At 42.6% G+C, this 22,965-nt stretch overlaps 1 protein-coding gene across 1 annotated transcript in view; it reads right to left on the reverse strand.

The window, feature by feature from the left end:
• The window catches only part of STK24 (serine/threonine kinase 24), a 40,994-nt gene that overhangs the window by 13,288 nt on the left and 4,741 nt on the right, over positions 1 to 22,965 (reverse strand). Inside the window, exons 2-7 of the mRNA XM_081908237.1 lie at positions 20,487 to 20,717; positions 5,146 to 5,202; positions 3,825 to 3,933; positions 3,480 to 3,637; positions 1,669 to 1,854; positions 213 to 358 (exon numbers count right to left, since the gene is read on the reverse strand). Coding sequence (XP_081764363.1) covers positions 213 to 358; positions 1,669 to 1,854; positions 3,480 to 3,637; positions 3,825 to 3,933; positions 5,146 to 5,202; positions 20,487 to 20,717 — 887 coding nt within the window. The remainder of the gene's footprint in view (positions 1 to 212; positions 359 to 1,668; positions 1,855 to 3,479; positions 3,638 to 3,824; positions 3,934 to 5,145; positions 5,203 to 20,486; positions 20,718 to 22,965) is intronic.

Raw genomic sequence — 22,965 nt, forward strand, 5'->3', positions numbered from 1 at the left:
GTTCACAAACTGGAACACTCACTTCCGGGTTTGCGGCGTTCGGTAGCCAAAATGTTAAACTCGCAAGGCGTTTGGAATCCAAGGTACGACTATACTCTTAAAGTTAGGTTACTTTTTAGCAGTTTAATTTTGAGTATGTCGAAGATATATTGTTGTTGTTTTTTTAAGCTTGCCCCGCCGCATCAGCAGTATTCTCCCGCTTTCACGCTTACCCATCTGAATCTTCAGAGCTGGAGTTATCATGGTTCTGTTCAGACTTCCATCTTTTATGCCTGTCGATGAGATCTGTCAAATAAGAGGTTTTCTTTGCATTCCGTATTATAAACTTGTGCTTCAGGAGTTCTTTTGCCGTTGGTCTCTTAAAAATAAAAGCAAGTTGCTTTGCTTAATACACTTCAGCTGATTTACGAGGAGAAAACTTAGAAAAAGAAACTGAAGTCCACCAAAATGCTAAACACACAGTTACTGAAGACAGACACCAGGCATTGGTATATTCTAAGTAATGTGTATTTGTGGCTAATGAATGCTTAATTCTCCTGTATTACTTTTATTCCTTTCTCAGCATATAACAGGGGTAGGCAAACTAAGGCCCGGGGGCTGGATTCAGCCCAATCAACTTCTAAATCTGGCCCACGGACAGTCCAGGAATCAGCGTGTTTTTACATGAGTAGAATGTGTATTTTTATTTAAAATGCATCTCTGGGTTATTTGTGGGGCATAGGAATTTGTTTGTGGTTGTTTTTTTTCAAAATATAGTCCAGCCCACCATGTGGTCTGAGGCACGGTGGACCAGCCCACGGCTGAAAAAGGTTGCTGACCCCTGGCATGTAGATTTCACTAATAATATATATATAGGTGGAAAGATGAGCCATAGTAGACTTTAGGCATGGATTCACTGATACTTTTAGACGGATTCGTCAATGCAATACATGCACAGCTACCTAAATCCCTAGTTGTCAATCAAGCGTTTCCCTATTCCACATTCCAGAAACAACCATTGCACACAACAGGAAGGTGGTCAATGCATTGGCTGAAACCCTTTGCCCCCTCCAAGTGCTTCCACGACGAAAGTAGTTGCTAATCAGTAGTATAGATGGATCATAAAAAGTTAGAAACAGTTTAAAATGTAGCTTGTAAACCTCCATCAAAATATTTTGATCCTAGAGAATATAAGAAAGCTAAACAATTTTGTGGAAGTGACACCTGTTTGTCATCAGCCTGAACAAAATGTGGACTGAATACACAAAGTGAAACCCACATGAACATGGTTTTGGCGAAGATTTTTGAATTTGAATGAAACCCTCTCGATTCTCCTTTATCTTAACTGAAAGAGGCTGCTTTGAATGAAATGCTGCGGCAACCCAGTTGGATAGGTGAGGTACAAATAACATTATTATTATTATTATTATTATTATTATTATTATTAAATTAATGTTTGATTTTTTTTTTTAAGTAACATAGGAAGGAGAAAGGCAGACATTTTCAGGATAAAGCTCCACAAAAAACAGGGGCATGTCAGAATAAAATTATTTTGTTGTTAAAAAAAAAGTATATACATTACACAGAACATTCAAACGTTATCGACAGTTCAGTCTTCCATTTTCCCACATGTGTGTTAAGCAACGTGACCAAAGGTATATGGGGTGTGGAAAAACCAAAACAACTTACAAAACTTGGGTCCTTGTTCAAGCAGGCTTCAACAAACTCCTTCAGAGGTTTGCTATAGTTTCCTTCTAATGTTGGTGGGTTGTTCTTTGGGATCAGGAAGAGAACTTTCATGGGATGCAGCTCTGAATGTGGAGGCTCACCTTTCGCAAGCTCTATGGCTGTTATGCCCAGTGACCAGATATCTGCCTGTAACACAGAAGCCATCTTACTTACAGCAGGACGGACAAAAAGGGAGCCCTTTCATTGAAACCAATTGCAACATTTCATTCATTTCACTGGCTGATCATTCATTAAACAACCACACCCTTCCCTCTGCATCATAATTTTAGGTATTCAAAATAAGCACTCAAAATAAACATGAGCGGCCTGTTTTTCAAACCCGTTTATGTAACAATTCTGGAAATATTATAATCCTACACACCTGCATGAGCAATAAGGGCTATACAAAAGGGATCAAGGTACCGTATTTTTCGCCCTATAGGACACATTTTTCCCCTCCAAAAATGAAGGGGAAATGTGTGTGCGTCCTATGGGGCGAATGCAGGCTTTCGCTGAAGCCTGGAGAGCGAGAGGGGTCAGTGCGCACCGACCCCTCTCGCTCTCCAGGCTTCAGGAAGCTATCCACAAGCCTTCGGAGCCCGGGGGAGTGCCCACCACACTCCAAAGGCTTGCGGATAGCAGCCTGCAGCCCAAAGCCCGGGAAGCGCTGCGCAGCCCACCCCAGGCTTCGTGCAGATATCGGGCAGCCCCACAAACTCGGGGGACAAGTGCGCTCCTCCCCAGCACCAGCCCCACAAGCTTGGGGGACAGCGGGGAGGCGGAGCACCGCCATCCCGCTGTTCCCCGACCTGGTTTGGAGGCTGGCACTGGGGAGAAGCTCGGGGGACAGATATCCGCAAGCCTGGGGAGACCGGCGCGACTTCCCGCCGGGCTCCCTAGGCTTGAGGATAGCAGCCTGTTCTGGGGGCTGGGGTTGGGGGAAGCTCAGGCATCCCCCAACCCCGCGCCTGGGGGGGAAAATAATTTTCCCCCTTTATTTCCCCCCAAAAAAACTAGGTGCGTCCTATGGGCCGGTGCGTCCTATGGGGCGAAAAATACGGTAAATCCTTCTAAGAAAATGTCATCATGATGTACAGTCTGAAGGTCCTTATGTAAGAGACAGAGAAGCAGAAATCTCTCAGGATGAGAGGCTGGGAGAAGAGAGGAATACCCCAGGTGAGAGCTGGGAGGACACACCCTTTTCGGTATGGGACAAAAGTTAAGATATATTGGGGAGAGAGGATCCTGTACCTTCTATCTCTTCTATCTTTTCTTCTCTCTCTTCGTGTGAGTGTGTGTGTGCTTGTAACTAGCTTGTCTTTTATTGTACTGTGATAAGTGTTAATAAAACATACAGTATATATACAAACCTATATATAGAAAATATACAGTATACAGTGGTACTTGGTTCTCGAATTTAATCCATTCCAGTAGTCCGTTTGACTCCAGAAACCGTTCAAAAACCAAGGTGCAGCTTCCGATTGGCTGCAGGAGTTTCCTGCACTAATCGGAAGCCGCAGAAGCCGCGTTGGACATTAGGCTTCCGAAAAACTGGAATACTGACTTCCGGGTTTATGGAGTTCGGGAGCTGATTTGTCTGGGAGCCAAGCCGTTCGAGTACCAAGGTACCACTGTGTGTGTGTGTGTGTGTGTGTGTGTGTGTGTCTCAATATCAGCATGGCAGAATAATATTATTTCACCTAACAAAGACAACAGAAGAAAAGATTTTCAGGCCCAACTCTGAACCCTAAGCAGTCCTCCTTTAATCTTACCTTTGAATCATACGCTGACTGCTTTATTACTTCTGGTGCCATCCAAAACGGTGTACCCACAAAGGTATTTCTCTTTATTTGTGTATCAGTTAGTTGTCCGGCTACACCAAAATCTGCTAGTTTGACTTCTCCTTGTTCAGACAGCAGCACATTAGCAGCTAGAAAATATTTTTTGGGAAAAAGAATGTTGAGTTCGAACGTTTAAGCTAAACAGGTTGGCTTAGCCAAGGACCCACAGAAATAAGGACTAGCTTATGTGATTTGATTTCAGTGGGTCTACTCTAACCATGACTAAGACTAGATCCAATCCAAAGCATTTGAAACACAAACCCTACAAAGTTTTACCTTTAATATCTCTGTGGATTTTCTTTTCTGAATGCAAATAATCCAGGCCTTTCAGAATCTCTCTCAATATCGTAGCAATCTGGATTTCATCAAGAGACCCTGGTTCTAACTAGGAGAAAACACAACAGATTATTTTTCCAAGATAAATGTCACACAAATACAGCTGATAAACCTTTGCAGGTGGGGGAATTGAAGTCAAGAATTTTAGACAGTCATAGACAATAGAGGAGAAAACATGAGAAATCAGTAACGACACAAAACTACAGAAGTATTAATTTTGACCTTTCCTGCACATTCATGTTCTCAAACAGTGGCATTACAAAAAGCCAACTCTGGGTGTAAGCTTTTCCCCTTGGAACTGGGATAGGCTGCAAGGAATCGGAGGGAGGGTGCCGAAGAATCAGGCATTCAGCTGGAAGGGAATCTGCTCCCCTCAATTCAACTATCAGTTCAATACGGAATCACCTATGGAGTTTTCCATGTTTGACTGGGCTGCTCTAGGAGGACAGAGCCATTTGAGGAAAACAGCCTCTGCTCACTCATCATTATTCCAATTTTATTACAGCGGATCATGGCTCACAGTTTTCCTATTCAATATCCAAGGAAGATGATTAAGAATGGGGCATTTATTCCAATAAAAATCAAATGACACAATCAAAGTACTTTTTCCTATACAGTGGTACCTCTGGTTATGTACTTAATTTGTTCCGGAGGTCCGTTCTTAACCTGAAACTGTTCTTAACCTGAAGCACCACATTAGCTAATGGGGCCTCCTGCTGCTGCCGCGCCATTTCTTTTCTCATCCTGAAGCAAAGTTCTTAACCGGAGGTACTATTTCTGGGTTAGCGGAGTCTGTAACCTGAAGCGTATGTAACCTGAAGCATATGTAACCTGAGGCACCACTGTATTATTAAGCCAAGAACTAATGGTTCAGGTACGTACATTTACCCTCTTACTAAAGTTAGTTAGCACAAATTTATGAGGCTTACATGAAGCTGGCTTGGAATCATCAAAGTGAGGGTGGGAAATAAGTGCAACAAATAAATCAGTTCCTATGGAGGAGATCCAGCAACAACTTTTCTTCTTCCCAACTTCCCCCTTGCACCTCCTATGCACTCTCAAAATCTGACCTGGAGGGTTGGGGCACACCAGAGCAGTTTTTGGGGTGCAGGAATGCTGGAGAGGAAAAAGAAGCTGGGTGTCTTTCTCTTTAAGCAGTCAGACATCACTGGACATCACTCTGAATTTATAATGCACATGGAAAGAACTGCAAATTCAGATAAATACCCTTTAGTTCCATTACCATAAGCTGATTACTTACAAGGTCAAGAGCAGAACCTCCGCCAAGATATTCCATTATTATCCATAATTTTGTATCCTGTAAAGGTAGAAAAATAATTATCTAAATATCAACCCAAAAAAATAATTAAGATTTTTTTTAAAAAAATAGTTTTCATTAATGCTTTATATATAAGTAAAAAATAGTGTCCAGCCCCTTTCCCTTTTGTGCCCTGCCTTTTAAAATGTAAGCTTGGGGAGCAAGCATTGTCTTACCACAAATATTCATAAGCTACTCTAGGAATTGGTTTTGACTGAAGGGAAATATATAAACACACACACACAGCTCTCTCCTGAAATTTTGCTTCTGCAAAACTAAGGAACATATATTTTTGAGGCCCTTATCCTGGAAATAAGTTCTACTACTAAACTGAGTGAGTCTTCAGAGTAAACACCCATTTCGTAAACATATCAAACAGTATCACTTTGTATGTCAACTTAAAAATGATGTGTTCCAAGTTAAAGCAGTGAAATAAGTTTAGATTTCATAAGAAAACAATTAATGGATATAGTTCAATTTCCCCAAAAGTTTCAGTTTTCTTCCAAAAGGGGCAAATTGTCTTCAAAATTCCAGAAATTTTACACCCATAATTATATATATACTTGAGTAGAGTAGGTACATCCGTAACTATATATATACTTGAGTAGAGTAGCTTACAAGCTATGTTCCAAGGATCCCTAGGATTGCCCAAAAACTCTTCAGGGGTCCCTCAAACCAAATTTCAATAATGGTTGGCAGGTGTTCCTCAAAGGACAGCTTGCCCATTATTCCAATCTTTGTCTACAGTGGCCTAGGACCACAATACCTCAAGGATCGCCTCTTTCCATGTGAACCTACCCAGACCCTGAGATCATCTTCTGAGGCCCTTCTTCATGTGCCCTCTCCTCGAGAGGTCCGGAGGGTGGCAACACGAGAAAGGGCCTTCTCTGCAGTGGCTCCCCATTTGTGGAATGCTCTTCCCAGGGAAGTTCACCTGGCTGCCTTCATTATATATTTTTAGGCACCAGGAGAAAACGTTCCTCAACTTAAGAAGCTTATTAAGAAGACACCATTTCCTCTTTCAGCATGTCTGCTAAGCGGTGATTTTTATCCTAATCAGTATCTGTGTTAGATCTGAAATTTTTATATATGCTGTTGTCTTATACATGCTTTTATTGTATTGTGAAATTGCTTCAACGTGCTTCAACAGAAACAATTCATAAATGAAGCAAACAACAACAACAACACCATTAACATTATTTTGCATTTCTACCATACGTGGATCTGAGGCTTAGGATATTTTTCCAGCACAGTCATGGGTGCACAACCTCAGCAACCCTACACTTAAATACCATCCAAGCACAATTCACTGCCAGCAATCAGTTTGTTTAATATTAGCAGTTCCATGGGATCGTGACTCATTCCCTCCAAATACAGAAGCAAACAGTTTCTTAAAGAGTCAATGGATGCAATCCAAAAAAGTCTGCAGCTCACTCAACATGCAAATAAGAGATTTTAACTTTTAACTTTTCTTTTTAAGGCAACTACAGTCTCTCCTCCTCAGCCATCGAAGCTGCTTCTTAAATTCCCAGAAGCTGCAAAAGCAGTTTGCAGAGAGGGGCAAGGCTGTAAATTTTAAAAATAAATAGAAAGCTCTGATTGCTACATGCACTCTTTTGTGTATTCAAATGCGCTTTCAAGGCCAAAAAGCCAAACATGCCTTGCTTGCAAAACTGCTGGCTCAATTAAGTGAAACTATTTACTGAGGAAAATATCCCTCTCTGACAGTTGAATGAACAAACATTTTGGCCAACATACAATATCATATTTATCATGCTCTTGAAACATATACAGTGGTACCTCGGGTTAAATACTTAATTCGTTCTGGAGGTCCGTTCTTAACCTGAAACTGTTCTTAACCTGAAGCAGCATTTTAGCTAATGGGGCCTCCCGCTGCCGCCGGAGCACGATTTCTGTTCTCATCCTGAAGCAAAGTTCATAACTTGAAGCACTATTTCTGGGTTAGCAGAGTCTGTAACCTGAAGTGTATGTAACCTGAAGCGTATGTAACCCGAGGTACCACTGTATAATGAAAGGGATACTATCACAAGGTAACCCTGGGGACAGGGTCTTCTTATTCTGCAAACACAATATTAGTCGATATAGCAAATGTTATTTGCAACTGCTTTTCACCAACTCTCCCCCTCAATTTACCAATAACCCCCTCTTAACCTCACAGAATCATAGAACTGCAGAGTTGGAAGGGACCCCCAACATCATATAGCTCAACCCATTGCAATGCTGGAATCTTGTCCACAACTGTCCCTTGGTGGGATCGAACCACCAACCTTCTAGTTCAAAGCCGGATGGATTGACCCATTGCACCACCTAAGATCTCAATCCAAATGTATTGCCCATGAATGTCTTACCATCATTTCAATGAATGTAAGGGGGAGGGGAGGGGGTTCACTACATTCTTGAGTATTTGACCTACTTTCAGAGCAACGGTGCCTCTTTGCCCCTAGTCTAGAAATAGTTTTCTCTATAGTTTGTTCCCAAAACTGGAAGATGACATTTATGGAGGAAGAGCTCAGGGAACTGCCCTGTATCCCGCAAATGGCACAAGGAGGAATTACAACATTAAAATATGTGGGCATGAACATAAGTTTTAGAGCCAATGAAACAGTTTGGGGGGAAGCCAATATCACATGTGCTGCATTAAAAAGGTTATTATAAGTAAGAAAGGACAGGTGATTCATGCTAATTCTCCCATTATATTCAAATGGATGATGTCTGTGTCATATTCAACTCTGGTCACGTCCATTTGGGACAAAAACCTGGAAGTATCCATAGAAACGAAATAAAGATTATTAGAGGCCTAAAACTGATGGCCCATAAAAAGCAGGAGGAAAAACCAGTATGTTTGTTCAGTTTGGAGGAGAGAAATGGGAAATAAGACTTCTCGAAAATAAGGCTAAGTTTTTCTCCAATATGAGATGACAACATCCTGCACCCACAAAGGGTTAAGACTCACATTAGGAAGAATTTTTGAACTCCAGGAGTGAAGAAGCATGGGAATCAATTGCCTGAACTTACATGAAATCTCTAGCCCAATAGAATATGTCAAAAATACTGATTAAACGACTTGAAGCAGACCTGATCCCCAAGGCAGAAGGAGTTAGTGAGTTAGCTTATTAAGATCAAAGTCCTGCAAAGAAGGGAATCTGTCAATGAAGTTGAAAGTGGACCGTTCTTTGCAACAGAGATGCTTTAGACCAGATCCTTGACCTATGGATGGGGAACTAAACAATGGCAGGCAAAGTCCTTCATTTCCATTTCTGTATTAGTTCTAATAAAAGGTGTAACCTACAATGTTCTAAAGGCCTCTACAAGTAAAATGCTTGGAAGTCGTCCACTAAGAAAATGAGACTTAAGTACTTTAAGTCGTCCAAATGTTTTACTCCTACATTCACAGACTAACCTCTGCAACCCTTTTATCTATGTTTCCTTTGATCACTATCTTCCAGTTGTTAAATCTCACTTCTCCAGGTAACATTATAAGCATTAAAAAACAAAAACACCTTTACAAATCAAGTATGTAGCATCTTCAGCATAAACTAGGGTTGGAAGATGCTTCTTTTAAAAATTGCAGCATTAGTCTCTTGCAGCAAGAAATGCAGACAACTGGTTTTCTGAAGCCTAGGTTTAAGACCTAGACAGCGTCTTAAAAAGTAGAGACATCACCTTGCCAACAAAGGTCCGTATAGTTAAAGCTATGGTTTTCCCAGTAGTGATGTATGGAAGTGAGAGCTGGACCATAAAGAAGGCTGATCACCAAAGAATTGATGCTTTTGAATTCTGGTGCTGGAGGAGACTCTTGAGAGTCCCATGGACTGCAAGAAGATCAAACCTATCCATTCTTAAGGAAATCAGCCCTGAGTGCTCACTGGAAGGACAGATCGTGAAGCTGAGGCTCCAGTACTTTGGCCACCTCATGAGAAGAGAAGACTCCCTGGAGAAGACCCTGATGTTGGGAAAGATGGAGGGCACAAGGAGAAGGGGACGACAGAGGACGAGATGGTTGGATAGTGTTCTGGAAGCTACAAACATGAGTCTGACCAAACTGCGGGAGGCAGTGGAAGACAGAAGTGCCTGGAGTGCTCTGGTCCAGGGGGTCACGAAGAGTCGGACACAACTAAACGACTAAACAACAACAACAAGGTTTTTATGGGCAGGAGCAGATTTCACTAGATGAGTGAGTAAGCTGTATTTCTTCCATTCTTGCTGAGTTCCACTTAAGCAACTTGTCCAATGTTGTGGAAAAGAACTGGTCAAGATAAGAGGGAGCATAAAACAGAAATACTCATTTGTGGTATGTCAAATCAACGTGGTATCCACTTAAGAGATGAGCCCAGACACCGAAGCTCTAGTTTTGCTTCAGATCCAAGGGACAATTATGCATTTTAATGATTTAACATCTTTCCTTGTGTTGACTACACTGAGCTTGCCAATTGTAGTGTACCACCTTTAACACGAAAAGGCCTGGAATCAGAAGATGCAATCTTAGGGATTATAGGGTTTCTATAATCCCACAAGGAAACCTTTGAGAGATGAAAATGTTGGTCTGAAGATCATTCTCAAGACAGGTTGCAGAACTGATTAGAAGCCATTGGCTGGTGAGCATTTCTAAGATGCTTACCTCTTTTGAGGTCCCTCGTATCATGATGGATGCTATCTGCCCTTGGACTACATCCCTTTGATGGGAGAAATACTGAGCTCCAAAGGTTATCCCCATCCATCCAAAACAGTAAACCACAAAGGGGGTCGGGGAGGAGTGAGGGAATACAAAGCAGAATGCAAAGAAAGCAGAAATAATTTCACACCTGAGGACTGATGCAACACAAACATGGGCTAACAAAGCAGCTGAAACGCAAATAGCTTTTCCCTGACATGAAACCCGATGTGAAGGTTTTTATTTATTTATATCATTTTATCGCTTAAGATTAGATAGACAGATGATAGATACCGTATTTTTCACCCTATGGGGCGCACCAGCCCATAAGGCACACCTCAGGTTTTTTTTTGGGGGGGGGGAATGAATAAAAAAAAATTATTTCCCCCCAGCCGTGGGGCTGGGGAAACCTGAGCTTCCCCCGACCCCAGCCCCCAGAACAGGCTGCTGCCCGCACGCCTTGCGAGCCCGGTGACAACTCCCACCGGGCTCGCAAAGCTTATGGACACCTGCGCGAAGCACGGGGCACCCTCCGGAGGGCACCCCGTGCTTCGGGCTGCAGGCTGCTGCCCGCGAGCTCGCGGCAACTCCCGCCGGGCTTGCAAGGCTTGTGGATAGCTTCCTGAAGCCACACTGACCCCTCTCTCTCTCCAGGCTTCAGCGAAAGCCTGCATTCGCCCCATATGACGCACATACATTTCCCCTTCATTTTTGGAGGGGGGGGGGAAGTGCGTCCTATAGGGCGAAAAATACGGTAGATAGATTAGAGTGGTACCTTGGTTCCCGAACAAATCAGCTCCGGAATGCCGCAAACCCGGAAGTAAGTGTTTCGGTTTGCGAATGTTTTTCGGAAGTCAAACATCTGATGCTGCTTCTGATTGAGTGCAGGAAGCTCCTACAGCCACTCGGAAGCCATGCCTTGGTTTTTGAACGGTTTTGGAAGTCGAACAGACTCCCGGAATAGATTAAGTTCAAGAACTAAGGTCCCACTAGAGATGAGATAGATATAGATAGATTGATAGACGATGGATAGATATCTTTTAAGCGGTATACAAAATACTAAAGCAACAACAGACAGCTTAAGCAACAAATACTACAAAAACACAGAGTTGACATATAAATATATTTTGCATTAATACAACATTACTAATACATATAAGACAATATCAGTTCTTTTGCTTCTGGACACACCCTGCCTATCAGCTTCCTGGCTCTCACCCAGGGATCCACCCTGGAACTCACCCAGAGTCCAAACAAACTCTCAGCCCACCCACAAAAGTCTCACAAAGAGCAAGGTTGCTGCGGACATAACCCTAGTCTCTCACTCCAGACTTGCTTTTTCGTGGGCAAGGTGTGCAGAGCCTTCTCAGGCTGTCCAACACAGCCATGTCCATTGAGCAGTTGCTTGCACTCTCTGTACCCATTTGCAGGTGCAGCAGGTTTGGCGAGTTTCCCAGAGAAAACTCCAAGAATGGGAAAAGGACAACACTCTCTTCTCCACTCACAGGTCTTTCTTCAGCTTCTGCCTCCCTTCTCTTCCAGCTGCTTTCTAGTATGAACTGCCGCTTGGATGATATTTGCATGGTTACTGACACATTACAGTTGGTTATGAAACAGAGTATTTGCCTAAGTATATGAACACTTGCCCATCCTCCCTCTGGCTCATTTTCAGTTGTCAAAACTGTGTTTCCATTCCACCTTGTCGCAGGCCCATTATGTAAGCCTCTTGGACAGGTGTCACATATAATAAATAATAATAATAATAATAATAATAATAATAATAATAATAATAATAATGATGATGATGATGATGGTAAAGGTACCCCTGCCCATACAGGCCAGTCGTGTCCGACTCTAGGGTTGCGCGCTCATCTCGCTTAAGAGGCCGGGAGCCAGCGCTGTCCGGAGACACCTCCGAGTTACGTGGCCAGCGTGACTAAGCAGCAGCGTGACTAAGCACCAGCGCAGCGCACGGAAACGCTGTTTACCTTCCCGCTATAAAGCGGTACCTATTTATCTACTTGCACTTAGGTTTGCTTTCGAACTGCTAGGTGGGCAGGAGCTGGGACCAAACGACGGGAGCTCACCCCGCCGCGGGGATTTGAACCACCAACCTTGCGATCAGCAAGTCCTAGGCACTGAGGTTTTAGCCGCATCCCAATAATAATAATAATACTTTATTATTTATATGCTGCCCATCTGACTGGGTTGCCCCAGCCACTCTGGGTGGCTTTCAACAAATTAAAACACAGTAAGACATCAAACATTAAAAACTTCCCTAAACAGGGCTGCCTTCAGATGTCTTCTAAAAGTCAGATAGTTGTTTATCTCCTTGACATCTGATGGGAGGGGGTTCTGCCCAGCAAGAAGGCCCTCTTCCTGGTTCCCTGTAGCTTCACTTCTCACAGTGAGGGAACTGCCAAAAGGTCCACGGAGCTGGATCTCAGTGTCCAAGCTGAATGTTGGGAGTGAAGAGACACTCCTTCAGGTATTCAGGGCCAAAGCCGTTTATGGCTTTAAAGGTCAACACCAACACTTTGAATTGTGCTTGGAAATGTACCCTCACACCTGCATGCCCCCTATCCCCCAGAAACAGTAATTCTGTCTTGTCGGGATTCAATCTCAATCCATTAACCACCATTTGGCTCCAAGTAGTTCGGGCTTTAGATCCTTTGATCTGGCAATATTTGTAAGTAGTCTTTTTATCACATCCTTATATTTAAAGTATTTTACTTACTCTAAACCCTAAAGGTTGGCAGAATGAGCAGTATATTTCCCCCTCTCCTCCATCTGAATTTAAATAGACTTTTAAAGAAAACTGGCTAGCCAATAAGTTGGGGGGGGGGACCACAAACCTTCCTTGCACAAAATAGACTAATAATTCAGGGCCATCTAGTGGTGAAATAGTATTCCTATTCTGATACAACAGAAGCAGGTTTATTAAGTACAATCGTACCTTGGTTTTCAAACAGCTTAGTTCTTGAACGTTTTGGCTCCCAAACACCGCAAACCCGGAAGTGAGTGTTCCACTTTGCGAACTATTTTTGGAAGCTGAACGTCCAATGGGACTTCTGATTGGCTACAGGAGCTTCCTAGAGCCAATCAGAAGCCACACTTTGGTTTTGGAAGTTGAACAGACTTCCGGAACAGATTCTGTTCAACTTCCAGGTACGACTGTATACAGTTATAGAGTATTTTGTAGTACTGATAAATAAAGACATTTACAGATATCGACAGGTTTTTTTAAATGCAGGCACTAAAACATGTTGCAATGTGTTAACGACATGTTTACCCATGAAGGTGCAAAGGTATGAAAAGTCAAACTAGTGAGCTGTTACTAAATTAGGTCAACACAGGAACAATGGAACAGCATTGATCCTGCGAACATCCCTCAATACCACACAACACTCCAAACAGAATGTACTTAGCAGTGTTCGAAATTAGCCACTTGTTTTGCACCTGTTTTTTTGACCACTTGTGACCAAGTGAAGTGGCCTTGTCACCAGGGATGGTGCCTGACATCTCCACCATCTGGGGATCATTGGATGTGGACAGCTTCCACACACTAACACCCTAGCCTGTAGAATTCTACCAGTTGTATTTTACCTGCCCAATCTGAATAAATTTCTGGAACCAAAACGTTTTTTCTATGCAGCCTGAGCAGGAGCAATCACCAAGAAAAAGAAAAAGTCGGAATAGGCCAATAAACATGTGGACTATCCATGGATCAAGTGACTTTTCTCCTTTAGGTTCTTCAAAGCTCTTAACTTACCGGTAGCTCTAAGTTGTCATCTGAACTAGCCAGATGACAGTCCCGTCATTTGAAATTTAGCACCTAGCTTATATATCTGAGTTTTTAACTAAGTGGGATAGTACATGGGATTTGTGTGACTACACTGTATGACCCATGGAGGTCCACAGCTACCTACTGGGACATGATACAGACTCAAATACACAGATGGATGTTATAGAAGGAAGAGAGGATACATTCCCCGAACAGCAAAGGGAACCTGTACCTCAGCTCACCTATGTGGCAAAGGTGGCTCTTCTTTCTCATCAGGCAAGTGGAAGGCCTCCTGACTCAACTTCCCCCAATGATGCAACAAGTTCCTAACTGAGAAGCAACTACTACTTGCACCAAGGCTGAAAGATGGACACAGATATGCTATATATATATATTTTAAAGCAAGTCACTGTTCTGATTCCAGACCTATACCTATGGTATGATGTAAATATTGGCCATCTAGGTGGTTCTAGAGATTAGCAAGTACAGAGCAGGTACTGTAGTCTTTTTCATTAGACCAACTTATCTGTCTCGTCTACTAGATGAAAAACCCTTCTGCAGCACAAAAAGCCTGAATGCTGAGCAGGCAAACAGCCTAAAGCAATGATCTGAAGGCATGCAGAGCTTTTCTACCTTTTTGAGTCCACAGCTCCCTTGACCAACTACATTCTTTCTGCAGCACCCCATAGCAGCTCAGGGGTCCAGTTATGTCACCCCTTGCCTACAGAGCTGGCAGCCTCTCACCCTTTTTTGAACGCCCTCCCTTGTGGAGTGTTCCCTCGGCCTCCTCTCCCCTCTCCTTGGGAGTCCTCTGAGCAGTTGCTGCTGCCGCCCCTGATCTCTGAACTCTCCCCCCGCCCCAAAGATAGGTGCCTCCTCACACTGCCCGACAGGGGCCTGGGACTTGTTTGTCCATTCCCAAGGACTGGCAGGCAGGCTGACTGAGCTCCCTCACCCACATGCTTGCTTATTTCAAGGCCATCTCAGCTCCTGGCACCCAGCACCCCCTGGCCAGCACCAGAGGCACCATTCGCCTGGGGAGCTTGTAAGCAGGGCTGCTGCAACAAACAGCTGTGCAAACTTTTGGGAGGCAGAGAGACAAGAGGGCATCAGAGGAGGGAGGGAAGGAAGGAGGGACACAGGCCAGTGTTGCCCACGGCACCCCTGACTATCATTCAGTGCCTCCCAGGGTGCTACAGCACAACGGTTGAAAACCACTGCAATAAGGGATTGTGATTCTGCTTTTCTTCAAGAGGTTCTGCATACCAAGGCTAGACGCTTCTAAATAATGAAGCTCACCGAGTTTTCAAAATAGCATAACGCCCAAGAATGCTGCAGAACTGGCCTCAAAAGGCCTTTCATGAAGGCGTAGGAAAGAGCCAGGGAGGTGATCACAAAAAACAGGTTTCATTGCCAGAACAGCTCTGGCTTCTACTCTACTGCTCAAAAGGTATGCAATGAGAGTAGAATTCTGACAGATTAAGGTTGCTTGTGCAACACCCAACTTCCCCTGTTCTACCCAAGCCACTTCTGTGCCAATCCCTGGCTTGAATCGGAGAAAAGACCGTGGAGCATCCAGCATAATGCAAACTGAAAATCAAGCAATAAATGCAATGCGCATGGCATTCACATGGTGCTATGAGACAGAGCTGGTGACATTCAAGCGCTATTACCTATTATTAAGGCTGAGAACATGTTAATAATAATAATAGTAATTTTATTATTTGTACCCCTCCCATCTGACTGGGTTACCCCAGCCACTCTGGGAAGCTTCCAGCATATACGAAAACATAATAAAACATCAAAAACCTCCCGACACAGGGCTGCCTTCATAGTTCTTCACATCTGATGGGAGGGCGTTCCACAGGGTGGGTGCCACTACCGAGAAAACCCTCTGCCTGGTTCCCTGTAGCTTCACTTCTTGCAGCAAGGGAACCACCAGAAGGACCTCAGAGCTTCCTAAACAAAGGAATCCTTGCGGCAGCTGCATTTAACACTGGTAAGCCCTGACTACCCATGTGAAATGGAAAGGGGCACTACAAGGCAGAAGTGCATATGCTGATCTGGTATATTCTGGGTCAATGTCTGCTTTGCAGTCAACCAGCGCTTTCAGAGTCAAGCTGGGAAAAGAATGAAGAAACCGTGCCTGTGTATATACAGCAAGCAGAACTATGAGCAAAAACAAATCTCTCTCTGCATTTACATCAAACCTATCAGCTGGCCTTGCGGGAACTGCCCGACTTTTGTAACCCTGGCCTTGAGCAGCAACTAGGTCACCAAATCAAGAGAAAATACCAGACAGCTCTGAGGGGACTTGTGACTCCACACCCTAATAGCTGTCACCTTTTCCTTTTTTTAAGGGAAATTCCCTTATTCCGAATAGGATTCCTCGCAAGAAAAGGGAAAAGTTGACAGCTATGCGTACGGTAATGCTGCAGAAGAGTCTGCCGCGCAGCCCAGCACAGATACTGCCAGAACTACCACCAACCCAAACACTCCCCACCCAAAGCTTCGCAACCCAAGACACCAATGACTCCATAGGGAAAATAAACAAATAGTATAGAGGTTTGTAAGCCAATACTGTGTGGGTGGAGTTCTACTCAAGCAATGGGGCTGCCCCTTTCTCAAATCCTCCCTGCAGGCTCTCCGTGCCTCCAATATCTGTTCTGGAGGGAGCTCCCAACAGCTTGGAGCAGATTTCAACAATGCATGGAGAAAAGGAGAACAGTCTGTTCCATCACACAAGCAATGTTCCATTGGATACAGTTCATAGCATAACAACCCCGCTTAAGACATTCAGTCCACAGAGAGGGAGTGGCACCTGTGACAGGTAGCAGGGCCCACAGGGAAGATGTTATGAGTGTGGCTATGGAACCTGTTCAAGCCAATTGTCCACTGGCTGCAAATCATTTTGGAAGCTGCAGAACTGGTCTTATATGCCTCATCTCATGTTGATCACCTCCATGACATTCCAATGGACTTATGTATTGGGGACTCCTAATCACTTATGGGAGGATAGCCCAATGAGCGACCCCTGAGGCTTTTTGGGAGCCCCTCGGCAATGTTTGATGCCTCCAGCCCTTGCTCTGCCTTCCCCAAGGTGGGTGAGTGAAGTACTGGGCTTTAAGAAGGGGGCCCCCAGAGTTTTGCCTTCCCAAAGTCAAATTAGTGCTTTCCCAGCTTTGGGAAGGAGATGAGAGGGCTAGCCCTGAACATATGGGAAAATAATATCTGGGATATGGCAATGTCTGAGCATCACCAGACACAGGAGGGCAGACAAATTCGAGGTATAACAAACAGACAACTTTCAAGAAATGTGGACCCCTTTCTTTAACTATGTTAATGACCAAAAATCAAGACCTTTCCTATATCAACTGCTCAATATTCTCCATGGAGGGGTTACGTTAAGTACTATGTTTGAATGTTGAAAGTGTATGTAAAACAAACACCATTATATGTACCGCTAGAGAAGTGTTTAATGGTTATTGTATTTGTATTTTTTTAAAACCAATTAAAAATGTGTTTGGTTTTGTTTTTAAGGAGATAGGAGGGCTCTAGGACCCTACCAGAGCCGGACACCTTGCTTTGGGAAGGCACAATGAGGGCTGGGGTGGGGACTGTCAAATTTTGGCCTTGCAAAGGCACTGTGTGGCCCCTGGGTTCCGGGTCAAAGTACTCTTGCAGCCCACTTGATCTGAAAAATTGAGCCACACTGATTTATGAAGGAATCTCAATTTAACACCTCCCTGCAGGTTCAGATCTGCTAAATCTGGATTAGCCGAGATTTATTAAGACCATAAACTACTAGAAGTTTGTGCTCTCACTCCTCCCACGAAGATCTATATCACAATTACTAATTGCTCTGCGGCCTCTTTCTGGAATGTTTTCAAAGAAGGGTTCTGTTTCTTTCTTTCATTTCCTTTCTAAAAATATAAAATTACACATATTTGTGTAAGCTTCCAGAAGCCATGGAATTAATGTGAAATGTAAACCTAAATGTTTAAATAAAATGCCCTTGGGATTGGGGGGGGGGGACAAAACGCAACCATGATATTGTAGTTTTTTTCTCTTGTTTTGGCCATCAAGAATATCACTGACATTTACTCACTTGAGATATAGAAAACCGATCAAGATAATCATTTCTGATCTATAGCATATTATGCATTCTCACCAATACAGAACATACAGTGGCATGACAAATGATCATTCAGCAGATTAAAATGGAAAAAGAGATATAAGCACAATCTATTATACTGAGCTGGGAAGTGTTGTAGAAACCACTCAAACACTGCAGAGGAAGGAAAGACGATGCTAACTCTACAGAAGTCTGTGGTTTTGTTAAATGTTTTGTTTCATCCCTCCCCCCCCCCATATTGGATTTTTCATTGAGATTTTAAGCTCCGTGTATTATTTGTAAGCCTTCTTGGTTTCGGTTTAATGAAAGATAGAATAAGAATGCAGTAAATACGGGACAAGGAAACAATTTTATTGCATTCTTTCCAATACAAGAGCTGCCTTCACCCTTTTTCAGAAAGATTTCATTTTCCTGTTTTTGAACTTGCTCGGCTTTTTAGAAGAAACACATATTTGAGTAAAGTCTATTGGTTTTAATCACTCTATGGAAAGCTAAGAAGAAGGGATTGATAAAAACGGCCAGTTTTCTGTTGAATACAGCTCTAATATTCCATCATCATGGCACCCAACACATCAAACCAACTCACTATTAGATGTTCCACCATATAAGAGCCAGCAGTAGGTTAGACAAAGTACAAGAGCATGCCATCCAACCATATTGCCACTCTATTTTCACACTATCATTATGCTTTGAAAGACTTCACAGGCATATTCTAGTTTCACATACATGAAGGCCTGAGTAAATATGTCTCCAAGCTGTATCATTCCGAGGTACTCATAATCAGTGACGCAAAAAGAAAACCTTGCCAAAAACAGTTCCTCATTTTGGTTTGCTAGCATCAAAGAGAACCAATTTCTGTACATTCAAATACAAGCACCTGTATGTAACTATATGTAACCTGTATGAAATAAATATTAAATTGGTCCCAAATGGGGTGGCCAGATTCCTAGCTCAGGTTTCATTCAGAACTCATATATGCAGCTCATGTAACAGCTGTATTAGCTGCCAGTTTATTTCTGGGTCCAATGTGAGTAAGATGCTCACACTAGTGTTCAAAACCCTAAATAACTTAGGGCCCAAATATATGAGAGATCATGGCCTTCTCTACAGACTCAGGTGTTAAGATCAGCAGCGGTAGGGGGATGTCTTGGCAGTTCTGCTGCCACTACCCAGGTGAGGGCGGTTTGGGTAAGGGAATTCTCTGTGGTAGCCCCTAAATTGTGGAATTCCCTCTCCACACAGTAAATGCTGAAGATGCACTTATTTTATCTGGGCCTTTGACACCTGAAATGTATATTTTTAGGATCCACCTTACTTAAAGTAAGAGATTCTAACTTACCGTATTTTTTGCTCTATAAGACTCACTTTTTCCCTCCTAAAAAGTAAGGGGAAATGTGTGTGCGTCTTATGGAGCGAATTCAGGCTGCGCAGCTATCCCAGAAGCCAGAACAGCAAGAGGGATCGCTGTTCTAGCTTCTTCTTTTTTTCTTGTTTTCCTCCTCCAAAAACTAGGTGCGTCTTGTGGTCTGGTGCGTCTTATAGAGCGAAAAATACGGTACTTTAAACTGTTTTTACGGTTGTGTTTTGAATTGCTGTAACCTGACCTGGGAACCTGGAATGAAGGGTGGGCAATAGATTTTAAATTCTATTATTAATGGTGACAACTGGTATCTGCAATCTAGTTAAGACTTCCATGTTTACATATTTTCTAACTGAAATACATGAGTGGAAATCAGACAAGACTCCAGAGCCTAAAAGCTGCTTCCATGTGATTTTCTCCAATTCTCTTGTCATTACATCCCAGGCCTTCCTGGGAGTTCAAAAACCTGAAGCTTGGGTGCCAAGGGGGTACGGGGAGCTCCACTGCAGAAGCAGCTAGGCATTCTCCATTGCGCAAATGGAATTTCGCTGGCCCAGTTCCCAGTGCCATGCAGGCAACCCTGGGTAGCGTACCATATTTTTCGCTCTATAAGACGCACCAGACCACAAGGCGCACCTAGTTTTTGGAGAAGGAAAACAAGAAAAAAAAGCAGCAATCCCTCTTGCTGTTCTGGCTTCTGTGATAGCTGCGCAACCTGCATTCGCTCCATAAGACGCACACACATTTCCCCTTACTTTTTAGGAGGGAAAAAGTGAGTCTTATAGAGCAAAAAAGACGGTATATTTTTTTAAAAATTATAACCCACTTTTCACCCTCCAAGTCTCAAAGTGGCTTACAACAGCAACAACATATAAAATACGTAATTTAAATATAAAGTAAAAACTCAGAAATTCAAAACCTCAGAAATTTAAACAAAACACTAGAGTAGAGGCATCAAGGATATCAAGCAATCAGTGCCCTCTCTTTGGCGGGAGTTTAGCTTTGGTGTAAAAAGAAAGAGTGTTTATGTATACTATCATACGTAACACACACACACACACACACAGCCTCCAGGATTGTTCCATTTTACAAAAAAAAAGGTTTACTTTTATCAATATTCAGCACATAAATTAATAACACTTCAATATCTAAATAAAGAGACACTATGTAACTCTTTCCAAAAAAAAAACCTTATGGAAAAGATAAACAATCCATTTAGTCTAGTACTCAAAACATCCTTCTTCCGCTAATTGCTATTCTGTAATTTCACAAATATATTGATTTGTAAAACATGCATATTTTAAATAAGATAATTCAACATAAAGCCTCTTACCTTTAAATAAGATCCATAGTATTTGGTAACATATGGACTGTCGCACTGACTCAGCACTGTAATCTCTTGTTGAATGTCTTCTATTTCATCTTCAGCTTCTTCAAGATCAATAATTTTTATAGCAACAACTTTCTGACTTTGATTGTCAATTCCTTTAAAAACTTCACCAAATGAACCTTTGCCGATCTTCTCCAGCTTTGTAAAGAGCTCTTCTGGATCTGCTTTCAGATTCTGCAGAAATACAGAAAAGAAAAACGACACCTTTGACTTTAGGATTCCGAGTTCTCGAAGGCATGTCTACTCAGAAGTGAGACTTGCTCCCCAGTAGCATACACCGGATTATGGCGTCAAATAATTTAATTTATACCGTAGATCTCAGTTCAGTACAAATATTCTAGGTTGACAGTTTTAATAACAATTGTTTCAAACAAACATGGGAAGGCCTATTCTATGTTCAAACTATTTGCAAACAAGTTTTTGTACTTCAATTTTGTAATATTCTCCTTCCTAGATACTGAGTCCCATGTGATCTACCAGCAAAAGCAGGGTCATCCCTAAATGAAGTGCCAGAACCCCAATGTCTAAATGAACCCAAAATTTGCATCGTGAAAACCAAAGTTCTATGCCAACCATAAGATAAAGATCTGCGCCTAAGAATTTGGATTTATAGAGCTGTTGCAGTTGAGGGGTTGAAAAATTAAGGTGATTTGGGCAAGTAAAATGTATGCTGGTAAAAAGTAATAGGGCAGAAAGGAGGGTGATCTTAGGAAGACAAGGGTGTTAGAAAGGCAATAATTCCATTTTACTCATTATAATTCCATCCCCCAAGTTACTAGGGACCGAGTCTAGCTTACACTGCCAATGTATGCTATCATACTACACAATATACACTATACTTCCTCAATATAGTGTCCTCCAGATAATTTGGACCGCAACTCCCATCAACCCCAGCTAATGTAACTTCCACCAACCCTGAATGTTAGCTATCAAGTTGAGGAAAGCTGAAATAGCCTCACATATAGGATTGTTGCTGCAGCTGTAATGCAGTGCATGTGTGCATCATGAGAACTTTGCAGCTTCATACAATTCCACCTTTTAATAACAGAAAAGCATAGAAATGGCTGACAACGTTTACAAGGCACATTTAAGAAGCCCACTTGTGCTGGGCCATAACGCATACAGAGAAACAAAGCCGCAAGCATAATCTGGATCCTTCCCCTTCAAATGACTGGCTTCCATGGTGCCCAAACTAACCTCAAGGCATCGCAGCATGCGAGATGAGGGTTGATGCATTGAGATCAAGCAAAGGTATGTATAGCTTGTGTTTAGAGTTGACTAGTAGCGGACACCACAACTACTCTGCACAACTAAATTAACTAATTAATTTATTAGAACTCTGCCACATTATCGAAACTACGGTCTCTGAGAAGAACTCAATTCTTCCTAGAAGGTCAATGGAACATTGTTCTAAATTCCATGCAAACCACTACTCAGCAGTAACAGAAAATGTTGATGAAGCATCTAGGATTAGCTTTAAAACACAAATTACATGGCCAGAGAAAACAGAGACTACCAATTTTCCAAAAGTGTCAAATCTGAATATGACTAAAGGCATTATGATTATGAGCCACCCATCTGACCGGGTTGCCCCACCCACTCTGGGCAGCTCCCAACAAAATATTAAAAACACAAAAAAAATCAACCATTAAAAACTTCCCTGAACAAAAGCTATCTGTTTGATATGGAGGGTGTTCCACAGGGAAGGGGCCACTACCAAGAAGGCCCTCTACCTTGTTCCCTGTAATGTCGCTTCTCACAGTGAGGGAACCGCCAGAAGGCCCTCAGACATTTTAGGACATTTATATTCCACTCAAGGTGGTGTACTAGGCACTAACAGAGCCTGCTTACTTTCTGCAAGGCCTTCTTAGACCGTACCCTGGGACCAATCTTTTATCCTGTTCAAAAATAACAAGGGCCCATCAAGTCCACAATATGAGCATTAACCACACAAAGAGGAGTCCCAAGGCCTGTTCCCTCTCCCCCAGCAAGGTAAATGTACCACAAGACTGGGACTGTGAAGTTTCTATATACACCCCCCCTCATATTCCCACTCATTTTTACAAGTGGCTCCCATAAGAGTATGTATATAAATGCCAAACTGAACATTTCTGTTTAACTATAGAATAACTAGCTAAGAGCAACAGAGCTGCACACAAACATGCTAATAAGAAGGGGGCATATGTGCTTTCTCTGGGGAGGCAAGTTTTCTATTATGAACAGCAATAAAGTTTTACATTTTCAGCTTTACAGCAGAGCTGTACAGAACCAGATTCGCAGAACTAACCGAAAGAGCTATTAAAATTGATGAGAATGTAATCCTTTACTGTGTGTGCTTTATTCAAGCTTATAATTAGCCTGCAGAGCATGTGAATTACTCCCAGGCAACTAGGCCCAAAAACTTTCTAAAAGTTGGGGTTCT

The sequence above is a fragment of the Podarcis melisellensis genome, assembly GCF_964234715.1.
Source record: "Podarcis melisellensis genome assembly, chromosome: 4".
Taxonomy (NCBI): Eukaryota; Metazoa; Chordata; class Lepidosauria; order Squamata; family Lacertidae; genus Podarcis; species Podarcis melisellensis.